The sequence below is a fragment of the Ceratosolen solmsi genome, unplaced genomic scaffold, assembly GCF_000503995.2.
Source record: "Ceratosolen solmsi marchali unplaced genomic scaffold, CerSol_1.0 scaffold6, whole genome shotgun sequence".
Classification (NCBI taxonomy): Eukaryota; Metazoa; Arthropoda; class Insecta; order Hymenoptera; family Agaonidae; genus Ceratosolen; species Ceratosolen solmsi.
Genome location: NW_011948414.1, coordinates 15994718 through 15997505, shown reverse-complemented (window position 1 = coordinate 15997505; position 2788 = coordinate 15994718). Strand labels below are relative to the sequence as shown.

The following is a 2788-nucleotide window of genomic DNA, read 5'->3' as shown; positions in this document are numbered from 1 at the left end:
GTCCTCGTCACGAGCAGCGCCTCTCTTCGGCCAGCTCTTTTCGCTCTCTTACGTTTTTCACTTTTCCACTTTTTCGACGTAAGCATTGCTGCCCTCGACTCGCCTGATACCCCCCTTCCTCCTCCTCCTCCGCCACCTCATTCTCCTCCTCCTTCTTCTCCGACTCTATCAACCACCACCTCCTTCCCGCCCTCCCATGCATATGCAATTTGCGCGCATGTGTATTATGTGTTCTCTATGTTCACGTGCACTTCCGGTGTGTGGAGATAAAGTAAGAAAAACAATCAGCCTATTGTCGCCGTTTCACGACTGCGTGCCCAAGCAAAAATAAGCCCTGGAATCGTCGATGAGTCATAATTCAAAACGTCTGCTTTATCTATATACGGCCATTACAAGAGTTGTAAAAAGTCTCCTTAACAGGCGACGAGCTTTATTTCTATCGAAATCGGTTTTCCACTCTTACAACATATTCTAAACGGCTAAAGGTAAAACGCAAGGCAGTCGACCTATAATAAACAAGGTTTGGCCCAACGTTAGCTTATCTCCTTAAATTTACTACTCACGTTTTTCTTTTTCTTCTTCTTTTTTTTCATTTTTTTTTTTTCATTTTTTTTTTCTTTTTTTATCATTACCTACCACTACGCGTTGAAATTTTCTTTTTTCTTTCTTCCTTTCATCGCTCGAATCACCAGATGTTTTTCTACTTTTTCACGATATCGAATCGCTCGTGCAAATAAAGTTATCGTATGACTAATGCTTTCCGCTCATCATCCTTCTCTTCATAAAAAAAAAAAAATAAAAATAAAAAAAAAAAAAAAGAAATTGAAAAAAATTAAAATATGAAAAATGTCACATTAAGAGTTAACACGGTAGGCCGATTATGATATACCGACTATCACACACGGCTATCGTAAAATGACGAATACCTATAATTCGAATTCTGAAATATTAAAAGAATTCTGTCTAACAATATACATAATAAAATTATTTAAAGGCATGTTTGTACGTCTAAACGGCCAAAGCTTCGCGATCCGTTATACGCTCACTCGTTAATTCAGTCTTATGAGCAGCACACATTCTTCTTTCGAACGACATTTTACGTAATTAAACCAATACGATTGCGCATATCGGCGATGCGTTCGTTCGTTCGTTCGGCCCCTCGGTCGGAGCAACGATATTTCAATATTTGAAAATATAATGTCGACCTCGGCGGAGTAGCCGGAATAGTAGCTACGCGAACACTCGAAACAGCGAGCGGCTAAGAAACGCGGATGGCTAAATTAAAGTTATCAATCCAAACCATAAGCTTAAAAGAACTTCTCGATAGGGAGAGAGAGAGAGAGAGAGAGAGAGAGAGAGTGAGTGAACGTGAGAGAGAAAAAGAAATATAGAGAGTGACTTTATAAGTAAACGACGGTGCGACATACGCTGCTCTCACCGAGCTCGCGCGAGAGCTCCAATTCGCCATCGTTATCATCGTCGTCGTCGTCGTCGTCGTCGTCGTCGTCGTCGTCGTCGTCGTCGTCGTCATAGTCGTCTTCGTCTTGGCTGTCGCGCGCGAGACTCGTCCGCGGCCGGTTTCGCTTTGTTTTGGGCCACACGGGAGACACGTGCGCGCGCGCCAACTCGCCTCATTGCGGCGGCCATCTTAAAACCGGGGGCCCCCGCAGCAGGAAGTCCCGGGAGAACTTAAGAGAAGCCGAGAAGCACTTAAGGCGCGATCGATCGAGAAAACACGTTAAGGGCAGCTCGTGTCGGTAGTCGCGCCGAAAGCTCCCGGTGCTCGGCCCGGCCCACCCCACCACACCCCACCCCACTCCCCATCGCACAGCCGCTGCATTCCCCACGTGGCCAGGGGTCCACGCCGTTACAAGTTTACGAAGCGGAGCAGCAGGATTCGTGGGGATGTGCGTACAGACGAGGGTGCTGATATCGGACGGGATCCGATCGACGCCGATCGACTCGAGATCCCATCCAAGAAATCCCCGCTTCATGCATAACGGCAGAATGCCGTCGCGACGGAGTGCGATCTCCGGCTCGTTTTGAATAAACCGGAGGCCTCGAGGATAATGAGAAACTCGCAGGTAGGGGGCAAAACGTAGTTTTCGACTTATAAAGTTAAGTTATAAAGTCTTTATAAAGTCTTGGCACGGTTTATGAAGAAATTGCAGGCTCGAGCGAGCGTGGACTAAGACGGTGGATCCCCCCTCCCCCCTTCATTGCCGCGAAATGTGTTGTTGAATTACGTAAGCGCACCGCCCGAGGCGATGGGAAAACAAAAAACAATACCAACAGGACGAACGATTTTAAACAGAGGAAGGCGACAAGATGTTAACAAATGAGACGCAGGTGTGTGTAAGAGTGCGTATTGTCTCACCTTGAAGAGTTCACCGCACTCGAACATCGGACTGCTCATGACTGCCGTCGACATGTTTCTTCCAGCTTTCTGCACAAAAACACTAAAATTTCGAAGCAAACCCTTGCGTCTGTGGCCGTAAAATGTTGCCCGGGTTCTCCGTCCAGTGTAGTAATAGCTCCGAAACACTATACAGCTCGATCAACACTCTCGATCTCTCTTCAACGCGGACTCATCGAGAAACCAGAGAGCGAGTCGGTCTCGGTCACACACACACACACTCTCTCTCTCTCTCTCTCTCTCTTTCTCTTTCTCTCTTCCTTCCTCTCTCTTTTCTTCTTTCTGTCTTTCTGTCTCTATTTCTTTCTTTCTTTCTCTTTCTCTTTCTCTTTCTCTTTCTCTCTCTCTCTCTCTCTCTCTCTCTCTCTCTCT

The 2788-nt window shown here is 46.4% G+C and overlaps 1 protein-coding gene across 1 annotated transcript in view; it reads right to left on the bottom strand.

The window, feature by feature from the left end:
* Window positions 1-2669, bottom strand: part of Tis11 (Tis11 zinc finger protein) — a 6868-nt gene extending 4199 nt beyond the window's left edge. The window contains exon 1 of the mRNA XM_011507509.1: window positions 2378-2669. Coding sequence (XP_011505811.1) covers window positions 2378-2431 — 54 coding nt within the window. The 5' untranslated portion in view covers window positions 2432-2669. The remainder of the gene's footprint in view (window positions 1-2377) is intronic.
* Window positions 2670-2788: the final 119 nt, after the last annotated feature.